Source organism: Candida theae (assembly GCF_024610275.1).
Source record: "Candida theae strain CBS 12239 chromosome Unknown scaffold54, whole genome shotgun sequence".
Lineage (NCBI taxonomy): Eukaryota > Fungi > Ascomycota > Pichiomycetes > Serinales > Debaryomycetaceae > Lodderomyces > Lodderomyces theae.
Genome location: NW_026261349.1, coordinates 26,381 through 41,098, shown reverse-complemented (window position 1 = coordinate 41,098; position 14,718 = coordinate 26,381). Strand labels below are relative to the sequence as shown.

Sequence of the window (14,718 nt, the reverse complement as noted above, 5' to 3'; positions counted from 1 at the left end):
TAAACTATGTAGAAGAGTAATTTAAATTATTCGAGGAGGTATTTATAGATATATCAAATGATGAGGAGGGGTCATTGTAGTAGCAACTTTAAAATCAAATTGTGGAATTGGTAGCAACCATTTTACTTTGAGGAGGTTATACGTTTTATGCATACACAGTTTATAGATGGAAGACTAAAGAAAAACATATGACTGATGTACAGTAGAAGTAGAGTGTGATCATTTCACAAGATGCGACTGATATAACTATAACACTCCAGATACAGTCCCGTCTTGATTGATGTCGGAAATTACTCTACTTTCAATCGTGTTTTTTTTTTCTTTTATCCATAGCAACCCAAAAAATGCTCTCTATATGATCTTGATTTTTGTGACATGTCGTAAAATTTTGGTCCACGTGATTTAATTTCACAAGATGATGAAACACAATTTATGACAGTTTACTTTGGGCTGTGAAATGAAGGGTGTGATTTTTGTATTTCAGTGAGCTGGTATTTATTGATGTTAAATCTTATCAGAGGAAACCACTTGCGCTCAATTTTCAAGTAAGAGCACGGCCATTTCAGATTCTAAACTTAGGACTGTGGCTGGTGCGACGTATTCATGCATTGCTACCAATTGCTCTTGAAATACAAAAGTGACTTCAAAATCTCTGTCAAATAGTTCTAGTGATCAACTGCTGTACTTAAAACAGGGGGATACTCCTGTAGCATAACAGAATACTCTTGTTTTCTGTCTTTCAGTTTATATCGTACGTCATGTGCCATACAAACAGACCGATTTTTTTTTTTTCTGCCCTTTTTTCCTTTTTTTTTTTGTCAAACTTTTTGCACCCAAACAGACCACAAAATAATATTCTCCAGTGCTTATTCCTTCCTTGAACTTACTCTGACATTCAGAAAATAAGTAAAGCTGACTTTTTCACAGAATACTTGGCCCTCGTCATAAATCTGCATATAGATAGTAAGAAGAGTGTGTTCTTTTAGCTTTGACAGTTATATTATACAGATGACCGACACTATTTTCATTTGTGACACGTACGTCATTGTCCTCCACTCGCCTTCTCTATTCTCTTTGCTGACTAATGATTGATCGATACAGCCATTCTCTCAGACTTCTATCCCGTTGTAGAAGATCAGAACACCCAATGAAAAAAAAAAAGATGTACAACAGATGAAAAATACTTTCTTTTCATGATCCTTCGAACATTTTCGACGGAGACATCTGAAGTAGAGTATTCAATCCACACCCAACTGTAACAAAGCCGACATTGTCTGCCACAAAAATCTCTTATCAAAAAGCAATCACCGCCCTGCTTTCGAAAACGAGGAAGGAATATCGCGTATTTATACGATAATGGGATGTCTCATGGTTACGCACAATTATTTTTCAAATTGAAGCTTGAGGAAGATGTTATGTTCAATTATTTGAGTTGTGGTCATACTATCAGTCCCCAATGGGTGTCCCTGAAACCATACACTACTCTCAGATCATTGAAGGAGTCCGAAGTAACAAATGAAGAAGACCATGCTCAAGAAAACCAAGGATACATAGATGAAGAGGAAAGGGGATATTCAATGCGACTACTACAAGCAGACCAAGAATCATACCAAGAGCATCTAAGTCAATTAAACGGTCTAAAAATCAAGATACAGCAGGATCAAACGAAGGCATACACAAGACTGGTGAAACGGTATAGAAAAAATGAAAGGCATTGGATCCGACTATATCACGACAAAAAGAAGCAAGAAGATATGGAGCAGGCAAGACAAATGGAAAAGGAAAGAAAGCACTTGGAACAGAAACGACAGTTGAAACAAACAGTAAAATATTTCAGGAAGAAGGTATCACGTAAAATAATGTGGAGCAAGATGCAAGTCAGAGGAATACTTGCCACGAGAAGGAAAGAGTTCAGTAAAGATAAGAAAATGGAGAGCCAGCAAACGGTTCTAGAGCGCCAGAGTACACCAATCTTACTTCAAAAAGAGGTTGATCCATTTACAAACAGAACAGACCCTCATCAAGAGTATGTATCCACATGGGAGAGCTTGCACAGGATACTAAATCTCGAAAAGCTAACATCGTCTTTGATTTGCCGTTTCAAGAAGCCTGCCATCATATCTACTCATTCTTCTCCTAACCATCATCCATTCACAAAAGGCAGTATATCAAAACTTGGCGGTGTTCTATTGCAAATAAACTATCAACGACGGTTACATATCAGATGGGAGAGGACCAAATGTCACCTAAGATTTCAGATCAAGCTCATTTACAATGTAGCCCAATTGCTAGCATTCGAATATCGGTTGTGTAAAGTTTATTTGGTGAGAAAATGTCCTGTTTTGCAAGACTGGACAAGCAGATTGTGGTTTGCGGTGACTAAATTTAAAATGAGAATAAATAGGGGCATACTTAGCAGTCTTAATGAGACTTTGGAGATGCACGAGTATGAAGATACGGATCCCACACACCTCACAACACCCAACACTGACCATTTCATGCAGATCCATCAAGCATTTCTCAACTTTGAAATGTATAAACTTTATCTACTTTGTCAATGTCGTATACAATTTACACTATTAACCATCTAAAGATTGCCACAACCATCACGTTTGATTGGAATTAGAAGTACATTACCTTCAATGCTTATACAACATACATAATTACATTCCATCACATTGACAATTCAATAGCAAAAGACACAGTCGCTTCAGCACTTCTTTTTCTTTTTCTTTTTTTACTCTTTAACACCATACTTCCTTCTATACTTGTCATCAACCTCCAATAAATAATAAGTTCCAACTGGCAAATTATCAATTGACCCCTTTGGTTTGAAACTCTTTTGCAAATGCGCATCTTCTCTCAATCCAATTGCATCGACATAAGCTTGTGGAGATTCAATCTTACGTCCTTCTCCCAACTTGTAATCAAAGTTCAACACCTCGGTGATTTTAGAGACATCTCCCTTTATAACCACTGACAATAAAGTTGATGCCAATCCTGAACCATAGGAGAAAATTCCAATTCTCTTGTTTTGCAAATTTTCACCATTCTTGGTGGTGTAGTAAATGGTTGATGCAAGCGATGCCCAAGCTGATGCTGTGTACATGTTACCGGTGTTTGTAGGGACCCTCAATGCAGGTTCAACACGAGCTTTAGTTTGGTCTTTGGCCAATGTGACAAATGTCTTTTCCAAGACTTTATCAGTTAATGAATCTTCATAGGATAATGCATCAATGTGTTTTCTGGTTTGCTCATCAATTAAATCAGTAAACTTTTCTGGGGTTGACTTGTAGTCATTATACAATAACCTGGCATAACTCTTTGTGACTAATTTACAAGTGGGGACATGGAATGCATTGTAATCAAAGTGGTCATAGAGGCCAACCGTCTTGTTTTTATCACCAGTTAACTTGCGTGAGTAATTCTTGTAACAGTTATCAATAGCTTTAACATAACAGCTCAATGAGAAATGACCATCAACAGTTGGGTATTCACTAGTGAAATCAGGCTTGTAAAAGTCATAAGCGTGTTCCATAAATGACCCTCTAATGGAATCAAAGACAATAGGTGCATCAGGACCAATCCACAACGCAACGGCTCCGACACCACCAGTTGGTCTGGCTGCTCCTTTATCGTAAATAGCAATGTCACCAGCAACAACAATGGCGTCTCTTCCATCCCAACTTGAACTTTCAATCCAATTGACAGCATTAATCACAGCTGAAGTACCCCCATAGCACGCATTCACCGTATCAACACCTTCAATATCGGAATTGTCGCCAAATAACTGCATCAATACCGATTTGACAGATTTGGATTTATCCAATAATGTTTCAGTACCAACTTCTAATCTACCGATATGGTCAGTGTTGATGGAGTAGTGAGAAAGCAATTTGGACAATACTGTTAAACTGATAGAGTAGATGTCTTCAGTGTCGTTGACAAATGCCATGTTGGTTTGTCCCAATCCAATGGTGTATTTACCTTGAGGAATGCCATCGAATTTTTCCAATTCTGCTTGATTGACAGCTTGACCTGGGATGTATACTTCGATACCTTTGATACCGATATTTTGAGGAGACTTGGTCATGATATAGCAAATGTGGAAGTGAGTGTGAGTGTTGAAAGAAGGTAGTTTAAGTGGTGAATGATATTTTTACAAGAAGAAGAAGAAGAAGAAAGTGGTATGCAAAACTGTGTGTGTGTGTGTTGAAAAATTTGTGCTAAACGATAGTCCTGCATATAATACATAAACATAAATAAAGAGACAACTCAGACGTGTAATGGTTATACAGAGAGAGAGAGAGAGAGAGAGAGAGAGAGAGAGAGAGAGAGAGAGAGAGGCCCAACCATCAAGGAGAGTAGCAGAGAGTCTATCTGGAATGGGCACTTCCAACGCAGCATATGGAACGAATCTGTGTCCTCTAGTATGGAAAATAGCAAAACCCAAATCTAAGACATTACTTCATGTGTGTGTGTGTGTGTATAGTATCATTTTCTCGATATCTCTATACGACAGTTGAGCGAGTGTGTGTGTGTATGTTTCATATTACATAATCCAAGCACATATATAAAATATCGTTAGATGCCGCGTGTCGTTAAAATCAAATATTCCGTGTCGCGTAAACCAATATTATACGACACTGGTGATACATTTACAACTTTTTACGCACACGTCGGTTTAAGACCACAGAAGCAACACCAGCTTCTTGGGACTCAGATAGATTCATGCTGTGTAGCCGCCTCACTCATGTACGTGCCCCTCAGTCTCACGCCACTGTTGTGAAAGAGCAACCACTAATTAAAAAACCAAGTGTGAAAAAGAGAAGCAAATCCCGAAAAACCGGATGGATCTCTGAAGCAAGAGATGGCAACGTTACAATGGACTTATACCGAGAGTGAATGGGATGCTAAGGGTTTCTGCCCATGAAATGTAAAAGAAATACTAGTAGCTACTCTTAAACAGTGTTACTCTAATGCGAAAGGAAGGACAAGCTTGTGAGTTTTTAGTTAATACGTTCGGCCTTTGCTTCTCCGGGAGAAGTGTTGAGTGTCGCGAAATGCATGTTCACGACACCACACTTTCTCCTACTGAAGATGATAAATCACTTTCTTCAAACCAGAGACCTACAATTTTCTACCAGTCTGCACCGACTACTATTTACTCAATGATTTCCACAGCAAATTCAAGAGGTGGCGAAATACCCGAGTTGTTGAAACCGTTCACCACCAACAAATTCATTCACAAGACATGGGCGGGTACATTTTACTGTCAGCCACAAGCCATCTTCCAACCTCGCAATGTTGATGAAATCAAGGAATTGATCAAACAAGCCAAATTGCACCACAAAACTATCATGACTGTGGGGTCTGGCCATTCTCCAAGTGACTTGACCATGACTAAAGAATGGTTGTGTAATTTGGACAAGTTTAATCATGTGTTGCATCAAGAGGAACATTGGGGACCCATACTGGATAATAGCCCTGAAAAGGAGGTCAAGTTTGTTGATTTAACTGTTGAAGCAGGATGTCGGGTTTTTGAATTGAATGAGTATTTGAAAAAGCATGAATTGGCTATTCAGAACCTTGGTTCAATCAGTGATCAATCCATCGCTGGGTTGATATCAACGGGTACACATGGCTCGACTCCTTATCACGGGTTGGTGTCGCAACAAGTAGTCTCAATCACGTTTTTGAACTCTGCTGGCGAATCAATAACTTGCTCCTCAATTGATAAACCCAATTATTTCAAAGCGATCCTTTTATCATTGGGTAAAATCGGAATTATTACCCATGTCACCTTGCGTACATGTCCTCGATACACCATTAAATCAATTCAAGAGATTATTCACTTTGATACCTTGATATCGCAATGGGACACAATATGGTTGGATTCGGAATTCATTCGTGTTTGGTGGTTCCCCTACACTGATAAATGTGTTCTTTGGAGAGCCAACAAGTCAAATGATCCAATCTCGGTACCCAGGCAATCATGGTATGGAACCGCATTTGGTCGTTTTTTCTACGAATCGTTACTTTGGGCTTCTGTTCACTTGTTGCCTAAGTTGACTCCCTATATTGAGAAGTTTGTATTTGAACAACAATATGGAAAAGTTGAAACCCTAGGTTCTGGTGATATAGCAGTGCAAAACTCAGTTGAAGCGTTGAATATGGATTGTTTGTTTTCGCAATTTGTGAATGAGTGGTCAGCACCCTTAGTTAATGGAGTCGATGTTTTAAATCAATTGAAACAAGTTATTCAACAAGCTGCAGCAGCAGATGAGTTTTATGTTCATGCGCCAATTGAGGTACGTTGCTCCAACGTGACTCAATGCAATGAACCTTTTGTTGATGATGAGGGCCACGAGTCATTATATCCCTCTCAGTCTTGGTTATCAAAACGTTCAAAAACGAGTGCTGGACCAATACCAGGAAACAATTTCCGTCCATTCTTAGATAATTCCCCACGATTACGTCACAAACCAACCAACTCCCACCCCACCAATGACGAATTGACGTTGTTTATAAATGCAACAATGTATCGACCATTTGGCACAAATGTAAGTACTCATCAATGGTATCAAAGTTTCGAGGATATTTTAATCAAAGCGGATGGGAAACCACACTGGGCCAAGAATTTCATTGGCGTGAGGGAAGAGAAACAAGATGAGAATGAAGCTGCCATTGATGTCAAACAACAATTGGAATTTGGTGGGAAACCATTTTACTCAATGATTGGTTTCAAGAAGTTGATGCGAGATTGGTTTGGACAGGATCTTGTTGAATTTAATAAAGTTCGCAAGTCTACTGATCCTGAGGGTGTTTTCCTTTCGGGAAAAACTTGGGCTGATAGAAATGGTATTTTATTGGATTAGGCGTCCCATAAATTAATATTATATCCCTAAACACTGTCTACTTAAATGGAGCTTTTAATGGATCAATAACAACACCTTGTTTGGTAATGACTCTAGGCATGGTTAATTTCTGGTGTGTTTCTCGACTCGTCCATTCCTGGCCCAATGGCATTCGTAATGACCGCTCGTATTGTTCTCTAGTTTCGAAAGGATAAGGAACATCCAGCGATTGATATTTGAGTATTTTCTTGTTCAATTTTTCGTTTATAATAACATTGGATAGATTCTTGTCTTTACGTTTATCACGTTGTGCAACACCATCGATCTTGCGGACAAATTTACGTTTCTTGTTCTTGTTGTTTTTGGAAGACCCACCAGCCCAATCACCCCATCCTGGTAAAGTTACATCTTCCTCCCTGTCGTCTTCGTCCTCTATCATTCGTTTCTTTTCCAGTTGGAACTCACTAACAACGTCATCACCAACGAATGCTTCTTTGATTAAATCCTTTTGCTTAAACATTGTAGGTACTGAATCAGTATCGATGGGTTCGCCTTCGTCGGAATCGTTGTCGTTATGAACATCAGAAATGGCTAATGTCTTGTTGACGTCAATTAAAGATTCTGTGTCATTATGTTGCTTTTGTTTACGTTTGGCAATTTTTGCAGCAGCTTTAGCAAGTTTCGATGAGTTTTCATCAATCAAAGTGTTGATTTTACTTGATTTTTGGCGAGGCTCATTGTTGATAACAGATGTAGACGACGCGAGCCAAGGATTCGTTTCGTCAACAACAACCTTTTCAATTTCGGCAGCCTCTTCAGGTTTGCGTTCCGTTCTTTCTTGCTCAACAACCCTCACAGTGCCAATCTTTGCATCCAATGACTTAGCATTATCATCGTCAACTTCTTGCCTAATTTCTTCATTCAAATCAGTGTCATCAATAGCTGCTGCATTGTAAACTCGTCTCCCTGTATTCTTCTTGACATTAACCAAACCATTATCCTCCTCAAATAAATCAAGTCCCGTATTCTCACCATTTTCTAATCGTCTCAACTGCTCAATCTGTTTTAAGTTTTCTTCTTTTTTCCTCTTTTCGGCATTCTTCATGAAATCCATCGCCATCACACCTTTACCAATCTTGCTTCTATCCACCCCTTCAACATCTTTTGCATACTCACGTTCGAGTCGATCCAAGTTATCATCGCTGTAAATTCCCTCATCGTCGTCGTCATCACCTTCGCCACCTTTTCTCCCCAATTGCTTTTCCCGCAATCGTTCACCCTGCCTCAACATCTCTTCCAACTCTTCTCTATTCGAGGCATCTTTTGACAATCCACTCTTTATCATAGACTGGGCCCATTTCAGCCCAGTCTTGTGTTTCAAACTCATTCTCTCCTTGGCTCTTTCCATATCGCGATCTTCTTCAGCGTCATCCGCATCCTCCGCCTCATCACCCAATTCCTGGTTTCTCAATCTTTCCCGTTTCTTGATTTTGTGGTATTGTTTGGACTTGATCTTTTTCAACCTCTTGGCTCTACGTTCATCTCTAAACATCAATTCTCTCATAAGTCTCAATTCGTTGGTACGCTTGCGCAATTCCTCAGGTGACATCTTAGCCATGGCAATTTCTTCAAATGTGGCTTCCTTCTTATCATCAACCAACGCCGACCGCGTAAGTAAATCATTAACCTTTTTCTCCAATGCTGTTGTAGGTGCATGATTGTCTGCTCTAAACGTCAATGCAGAGTCATTTATTTGATCTGGCTGTTGCATGGGAAATTTGAGTACCTCAGCTTGCCTATTTTGCTGTACGGTATCACTCCATTTACTCACTTCCTTCTTGGCTAATTCATAAGCTGCTCCACGATCATTTCTCTGTTGAATACGCTTGGGTAACGGAGTAGCTACCGCTTTCGCATTCTGATCAATGAGGATGTTATCAACACCACTGACACCCTTCATCATGTCTGTTAATGACAATTTTTGACCATTTGATGGGACGCTGAACTCATTCTCAGAACGAGTTTCGGCGATAAACTTTTTGCGCTCCTTGGGCTTTGCCAATTCAAGTTCCTTTTCCAACATTCCTGTGGTCTTTACAAGATCAACCTCGCCATCTTCATCGCCTGATTCGTGAGCAAATATGTCTTCTTCTTCTTCTTCTTCTTCAGAGTCCCCTTCTTCGGATTCAGGCTCCAGATCAGATGATGAGACTTTAGTTGTATCACCCCAATCTTCCTCTACTCCTTCGTCTTCTTCGTCGTCATCGTCGCCTTCATTGTCCTCTTCTTCACCACTGGATGAGCTCTCAGACTCCCACTCATCATTAAGCACCAACTCTTTTGATTCTTTGCTTCCTTTAACCTGAGCAAGATCGCGGTCATCCATATCCCAAGCTTCCGACAATGTAACTAACTGGCCTTCATCAATGCTATCGTATGCCGCATCATCATCAACGTCAATCTCACTCTCTTCATCGCTATCGCTGTCTTGACCTATTTTCTTTCTCTTGGCTTTGTCTCGTATCGTTTGGGAAAACTTGCTATTTAAAACATCGTAATCATCATCACTCGCCAACGCTTCATCAGAATCAATCTCTTCATCTAACAAGTCTTCGTTTTGTTGCCCATCGTTTAAGAACTTTCTTGCATCTAGAATCCCCTCCTCAAAAGGAACATCATTGTCTGATTCATCGAAATCGCGAGGGTGACTTTGATTCTCTTGTCTTTCTGCAATTTGATATGCATCGATAATCTTTCTCGAGCTTCTGTTCTTACCACTCTTTTTCACTCCTTTGCTCTTCTTTGCCATGATTGTGGAATCGTAATATGAAGTGGTGGTAAATTCTAGATGAGGGAGAGAGATGACTTTACACTGAATGAATTTTTTTTTTTTTTTCTGCGTAAGTTCACTTTTGTGTAAACTCTACAGAAAGAGTAGAACCGAGTACGATAAGAGCACTCAATGTGGATGGTGTTACAACACAGAGCTGCGTGTTCATAAATGAGGGTATGGTGGGTGGGCTCTAGTCAATCCACTGCTAACCAGAATAGCCTTGACTATCAGTTCAAACAATGTCTACACTTTCATTCCACAACGCAAGTTCAAGCTCTAACTACTTTCATCTTATTCTTTCGCCACCTACAACGAGTCTAAAATATCATTAATCTCATCAGCACTCAACTTTTTAAACCTTGGACCTTCGACATTGGTACCTTTGAAGCCCAACAACTGTTCTTGTGGATCACTAATAACAGCAATATCCAAATTATCACCAATCAACTCTCCATCAACACTTTCCTTCAACGCTAAAAGCGATACATGAATAGCGTCTTCCAACTGTAAATTCTCATTCCATCTCTTTTCAAGAAAAGTCTTTGCACTATTTGCAGTCTTCCCTATCGCAGTCGCCTTCCATGGGAAATATGAACCACTGGGATCAACTTGGTACAACTGAAACTTCTCTGAGAATTCATCGTACCCACCAACCAATAGTGAAACACCAAATGGTCTTATACCTCCCGATTGTGTACTTTCTTGCATAACTTTGGCAATCTCTTGAACCATAATACGTACAGGTGGATACTCGTTGTAAATTAGCTTGTAGTTTGTTTGTGCCAACTTACGTGCCTTGTCTACCAACACCCGGAAATCTGGTCCCATTCCACTATATGTCATTCCAATGTTGGGAGTTATATATTCGACTTTGTTATTGACATCCGATTTGTTGAGCACCGAATTCGATTTACGTTCAGTGGCCAAGACTACCCCATTGTCACATTTGATACCAATTGTGGTAACACCTTGTTTGACGGCATTAAGCGCATACTCTATTTGCACTAATTTACCACTACAATGTTTGTTAGTATTGGCATTTTTGCCGTCGTCGAAATAAAGGGCAAAAGACTCATTACTCCTTAATTCGATTGCAAACTATAGCTCTGCAGTACATACCTTGGTGAGAATGTTGTTAACGAGAACGAGTATCTGTCAGCCATTGCAATTGGGATGTCGTGGGGACTATATTTGTCTTCGTTAGTCCTTGTACTCTGGTAGTCTGTTTTTTTTTTTTTTTTCAAGTGCCAATTCGCCTTCAGAGCAGTTTCGCACTATCACTGTTTATTTTTTTTTAGCTTCATACACGACAAATGTTTTATGGGGCTCCAGTGTAAGGAGAAGCACACATACCGCCTCCGAGATACTTTGAGAGGTTAGCTATCAGGTGTTTGCATGAAACAAAGTCCAAATAAAATCTATAACAACTTCAATCTCTATATAATTAGTTTTCGAAACTACTCTTCTTCATCATCAGTATCCACTGGCTTTGGTGTACCTTTAGGTGAGCTCAACCATTCAATATACCTCAATCTTCTTCTCTCAGCCTGGGCCTTCTTTTCATTTCTAGTCATCTTCTTCTTTCTAGTTCTAACTTTAATATTTGCAGGCGAATCATCATCATCAGCGCGTTTCTTAATTTCAGGAGCTGGCGATCCCTCAGCAGATTCATTTCCTCCATCTTCAAATCTTTGCGTGTCAACAGCAACAGTTCCCTTTTGTATAACCTGTCCATTTTCAACGTGCCATTGTTCAGGACACAAGGCTCCTACAAATTCATTGTTGTGCGAAATCATAACCACACCCCCTGACCATTCCCTAATGGCAATGGCCAAACCTCCCAATGAGTCACGGTCTAGATAGTTTGTAGGTTCGTCCAAGACTAACAAATGGGGGTTGTTCCACATGGCACCGGCAATGACCACTTTGACCAATTGACCTCCAGATAACGATCCCATTGGCGTATGATCGGCAATATCTCCATCCAATCCCACATCCTCGAAATGTTTACGAATAACTTTAGGACTCAATTCTCTGTAACCCAACCCTTCTCTTGAAGCTTCGTGATCATCAAACTTTTGTATAAGCTTGTCAAATCCTTCTTCCAACAATGTGTCTCTAGGAACCCAAGAATTGTACTTTGGTAACCAATACTTCCACTTGACTTCATACTGGAAAGATTTCTTCAACTTTTGTCTACCAACAATTGCCTCAACCTGTCTTTTTCCCCTTCCATCTCCAATATCAATTTCCTTTTCCATCATTGCTTTCTCCTCATCTGAAATCTTTCTTGATTCTTTTAACAAAACCTCTCGATCATCACCAAATCTATAACGCCATTGTAAGTACTGATTGGCGGTTTTCTCTTTATGCTGCTCAACATGTTGCAAGGCGTGTTGTGCAATGTATCCAATTCTCAAGTTTGGGTGCTTTTCAACCTTACCCTCAGCTGGAATCAACTCACCTGTGAGCAACTTGATCAATGTAGATTTACCAGCACCGTTGGGCCCGACAATGGCAACTCTCGAAGATAATGACAACGAGCACGAGACATTGTTTAATGATGGCTTGGAAGCTCCAGGGTAGGTGAATGTCACATTCGACATACGAGCAACTGATCTTGTGTTTGATTTGACACCAGTAAGAATACCGGGTGGTGGGAAAGCCATTTTGACATTTGAATCTGTCAAAGTGTAGTAGGATTTCCCCTCCGGTTTCACCTTGACAAATTCGGACAAGTTCCCCTTGTAGTATGCCAATTTTTTGTTTTCGTAATGGATGATATCGGTACATACAGCATCAAGGAATCCAGAGTCATGTGAGACAATTAAGGAAGTGATTTCGGTATGATCAACAAGATACTGTTCCAACCATTTGACATTTCCAACATCCAAATGGTTTGTAGGTTCGTCCAATAATAAGACATCCGCATGCATCAACATTGCTCTAGCCAATTCCAATTTCATTTTCCAACCACCAGACAAAGACCCCACATTCTTCAACAAAGTTTCCTCTGAAAACCCAACATCAAACAATGCTGACTTGATTTCACTCTTTTCGACATTGGCCAATTCAGGGTCGGACGCGATGAAACTAACCAAGTCCATATCTGCTTCAGATCCTTGCAATCTGTGCTCCACAAAGCAAGTCTTTAATTCGTCGGCGGAGGGGAACCCTTCCAACTGACCTTTAGAGATAGCTCTCATCAATGTTGATTTACCAGCACCATTTCTTCCACATAATCCGTATCTGTGTCCTTTCAAAAGTCTCAAGTTTGTTTTGTTCAACAACATACGAGAACCATACGCCAAGGAGAAATCCGCATTGACTATTTCAATTGATCCGTCATCATTTGCACCATCCAGAGTCGATTCCGGGTTAAACAAATGTTTGACATTGGCAATGACTGCTTGAGCGTACTTGTCATCCTTTGAAAGCATCGTCAAGTATTCCAACAATCTCTTCCAATCATTGACGTGTGCATCCACTTGAAGTACTCTACCAAGATACTCCAAGTAATTGCTATTGACACAAGACGGAGCTTCTACGCCTTCGGGAAGATTTTCAGTGTAAAAACCCTCTGCTTCTTTCAAGCTGATTCTACCATGGAACTTACCATCAGTTTGCTCAGCCTCTGCATCCTTCAACACTTTAAATGCCTTGTCGGCCAATTCTCTAACTTCCGGCAACGAAGCATTGTTGACAACTTTTTCAACACCAGGCAAAAGAATTGGAATAAATGTCTCAATTTCTCTCTTATTGTTGACCAATCTTGTCAAGTTTTCAGTCACCATAACAGTCTGCCTCAATTGTTCATTTGAAGATGACGACATTTTTAATGACTTGTCCAAGATAGGAACGAGCAAGGACAATGCAGGCTCAGTAACTTCAGCGACAAAGGTTACGGAAGAAAGACTTTTGATGCACTCTGGTACTTGTTTTGGATCAGCTAAAGTTTCAACAATCAAATCATACTTGTTTTGCAAGTCCAAATTGTCCAAGATTTTAACAAACTTTTTCAAAGTAGCCAAACCTGACTTTGCCAATTCAGGTTTGAAATCGGTTGACAAATCAGTCAAAACAGGCACCACATCGACAAATTTCAACTCCAAGACATCGGCAGGTACAGTATCAATTATCTTGTTGAAATTCTCTAACGAAGCGACTTTACTATTCCACTTTGCTCCTGATTTGAAGATGGACAAATACTCATCCAAAACCACTGACCCCAATGCCTCAACTGGATAGATTCCAAATAATGCATCAGTTGCAGATTTGGCAGCCTTGACCACGTTCTTGTCCTTATCAGCAAACAACTCGTACGCCGTCGCAAAGAACTGCAAAAGGAGCGACTCTTTTGGAGTCTGTCCGCCAAATTGGATTGCCAAGTGTTGTATGATAAGTAATGCTCCTTCTTTGACCAATGGCGAGTTTTTTGGCTTCAATAAGGACTTTAATATGTCATTCAATTTCCATTCATTGATGATGGATAAGTCATTTTGCTCGCTGATTTGGGTCACGACTGCACTCACTTCGGTTTTAACTTCGCCAATCTTAGTTGCTCTTTCCATGTTTGTTAAATTTTCACGGAATGGCACATCAACATTCAACTTCGAGAGCGCTGTGTTCAACGAAGTCAAGGATGTTGTCGAGGCGTTTGGATTGGGCGTGCTTCTACCACTGGTAGGAAGGGAGTCAATGGGTGATGCAACGGATGAGCCCTGCGCACTGGGGGAGCCCTTGTTATAGTATCTATTTTGATTGTATCCCTGGTATTGCTGTCCTTGAAACTGTTGACCTGGGGTTTGTTGACCCTGGTAAGGTTGATATCCTTGGTACTGCTGTTGCTGGTTTTGTCCAGGAACAAATGTATTGTTGAAATTGTACTGCTGCCCGCCAGCATTGGCATTTCTGTATCCAAATGTCTTTGGTTTTTGTTGAGCTTGCTGCTGCTTTACGAAATCGTCAAAGGATTTGGACATAGTTGACAGCGTTTGGGAAAAAGGAGAAAGAAGGCAGATAACCTAT

General features: G+C 40.1%; 6 protein-coding genes across 6 annotated transcripts; 2 read left to right on the top strand and 4 right to left on the bottom strand. All coding sequences in view use genetic code 12, as the record gives it.

The window, feature by feature from the left end:
• Nucleotides 1–1,361: 1,361 nt before the first annotated feature.
• KGF57_000449 (uncharacterized protein) lies at nt 1,362–2,591 on the top strand (the record flags this gene model as incomplete). Its single annotated transcript, XM_051754002.1, has 1 exon — nt 1,362–2,591. The coding sequence occupies one exon, from the start codon at nt 1,362–1,364 to the stop codon at nt 2,589–2,591; it is 1,230 nt and encodes a 409-aa protein (XP_051611050.1).
• A 146-nt stretch (nt 2,592–2,737) lies between these two features.
• On the bottom strand, nt 2,738–4,093 carry ERG13 (hydroxymethylglutaryl-CoA synthase; the record flags this gene model as incomplete). Its single annotated transcript, XM_051753991.1, has 1 exon — nt 2,738–4,093. One exon carries the CDS (start codon nt 4,091–4,093, stop codon nt 2,738–2,740), a length of 1,356 nt encoding a protein of 451 aa, XP_051611049.1.
• Nucleotides 4,094–4,979: 886 nt separating this feature from the next.
• On the top strand, nt 4,980–6,878 carry ALO1 (D-arabinono-1,4-lactone oxidase; the record flags this gene model as incomplete). Its single annotated transcript, XM_051753980.1, has 1 exon — nt 4,980–6,878. The coding sequence occupies one exon, from the start codon at nt 4,980–4,982 to the stop codon at nt 6,876–6,878; it is 1,899 nt and encodes a 632-aa protein (XP_051611048.1).
• Nucleotides 6,879–6,915: 37 nt separating this feature from the next.
• Nucleotides 6,916–9,666, bottom strand: KGF57_000446 (uncharacterized protein; the record flags this gene model as incomplete). The annotated part of the gene is made up of 1 exon (XM_051753969.1): nt 6,916–9,666. The coding sequence occupies one exon, from the start codon at nt 9,664–9,666 to the stop codon at nt 6,916–6,918; it is 2,751 nt and encodes a 916-aa protein (XP_051611047.1).
• Nucleotides 9,667–9,996: 330 nt separating this feature from the next.
• Nucleotides 9,997–10,853, bottom strand: PRE8 (proteasome core particle subunit alpha 2; the record flags this gene model as incomplete). Its single annotated transcript, XM_051753958.1, has 2 exons — nt 9,997–10,705; nt 10,810–10,853. The coding sequence occupies 2 exons, from the start codon at nt 10,851–10,853 to the stop codon at nt 9,997–9,999; spliced, it is 753 nt and encodes a 250-aa protein (XP_051611046.1).
• Nucleotides 10,854–11,147: 294 nt separating this feature from the next.
• On the bottom strand, nt 11,148–14,672 carry ELF1 (Elf1p; the record flags this gene model as incomplete). The annotated part of the gene is made up of 1 exon (XM_051753947.1): nt 11,148–14,672. One exon carries the CDS (start codon nt 14,670–14,672, stop codon nt 11,148–11,150), a length of 3,525 nt encoding a protein of 1,174 aa, XP_051611045.1.
• Nucleotides 14,673–14,718: the final 46 nt, after the last annotated feature.